This window comes from Meleagris gallopavo, chromosome 7 (genome assembly GCF_000146605.3).
Source record: "Meleagris gallopavo isolate NT-WF06-2002-E0010 breed Aviagen turkey brand Nicholas breeding stock chromosome 7, Turkey_5.1, whole genome shotgun sequence".
Lineage (NCBI taxonomy): Eukaryota > Metazoa > Chordata > Aves > Galliformes > Phasianidae > Meleagris > Meleagris gallopavo.
This window is the reverse complement of record NC_015017.2, coordinates 35,578,555-35,579,909: the sequence shown is the minus strand read 5'-3', so window position 1 is coordinate 35,579,909 and position 1,355 is coordinate 35,578,555. Positions and strand designations below refer to the sequence as shown.

The 1,355-nt window shown below is 36.2% G+C and overlaps 1 protein-coding gene across 1 annotated transcript in view; it reads left to right on the top strand.

Moving 5' to 3' along the window:
* Window positions 1-988: 988 nt before the first annotated feature.
* The window catches only part of LOC104911859 (inactive dipeptidyl peptidase 10-like), a 4,060-nt gene continuing 3,693 nt past the window's right edge, over window positions 989-1,355 (top strand). The window contains exon 1 of the mRNA XM_019617425.2: window positions 989-995. Coding sequence (XP_019472970.1) covers window positions 989-995 — 7 coding nt within the window. The remainder of the gene's footprint in view (window positions 996-1,355) is intronic.

The following is a 1,355-nucleotide window of genomic DNA, read 5'->3' as shown; positions in this document are numbered from 1 at the left end:
TACTGGGGTTTTCTTGTCAGAAAAGAACACAGGAGAAAGGGTTCCTGTGATAGATACACCACAAAGAAATACATACAAAATTCCCACTCAACATGCCAAAAAAGATTGTTAATGTAGCAACTTACATTGCTTAACATGTTATTGTTAAATGCCGCTGAAGTTGTTCTTCTTTCTGCACAGAAACACGAAGTCTCCAATATTGAATTAAGATATTCAAATAAGTCTTTATTGCTTTGCAAATGTTAATCGTTTTGCCCCCATTTTTCCCCATTTCAACTTCAATCTTACCTTCTTATTTGTTTCAAATTAAATCAGAAGAAAATGGAGATTTAAAAAAATCAACTCATTAATAAGCGCCCATTTTTAGCAGAGTAGGGGACGAACGGCATTCTTTCCATAACGCATTTCAAGTGGTATTGACACTATTTCAGTATAGAAGAAAACTTAGGAAATAATAGTATCTATCAAGTGATTCTCAGTCAAAAATGAGGAAAGTTGGAAAGAGAATCATACTGAGAAGAAAAACTAATAAATACTAGATCACATACATCCAGAAATGTGTCAAGTTTATTCTTTCAGTTTTGCCAAGGCTTGATTTATAATGCAAGATCTGCCACTCAATCACACGATAAAGGTAAATGCATCTATATATAAAAATACATACCTATACCTATCGATCTGTCTATCAGTGGATATGAGATCATAGCCTGCTTCACGGCTGTTAGCACAAGAAATCCAAGTTGGACCACAGTATACATTAATCATTCATCCTCAGGTACAGATCAATATGTTGCGAAACACTTTCATTTTTCTCCTTAGAAATAATGTTCAGATATCCGTCAGCCTACTGATGTCTGCAAAATCTCCTAAGATACTAGTAAAAATTAGTCTTGGTCCATTTTGATTTCAGTGTGTGATGGACAATATAGTAACATTATCCATTGACAACACGGTATGAAGTGTTTGCTTATTAATTATGTATGGGAACATGGCAGGTGTGAAAGCAGTGATAAAACTCCAGCAGCCCAAGACTGATGTGCAGGAGCACATAGTGCTCCCAAGGAAAGGCTATATCTTGATTATTGTGTTTGTAACTCCAACGAGGAGTCTAGAAATTGTGAAACAATAAATGTGGGTTGAAGCTTGAAACTTTGCAATTCAAGTTACCTTCTTTTTCCCCACAGATCAAGAAAAATCCATGAGCACTTAAAGAGCTCCATGTGTAATACTGACTGTTTACTGGTGCTGATAATATCACGTGGAATCAGAGCTATTTGGCATGCCTGAAAATCAAATCCATGGACTGCTTACCCTCAGACTCTTTAGCAGACCTGCACCCTCATGGTCTCTTTACT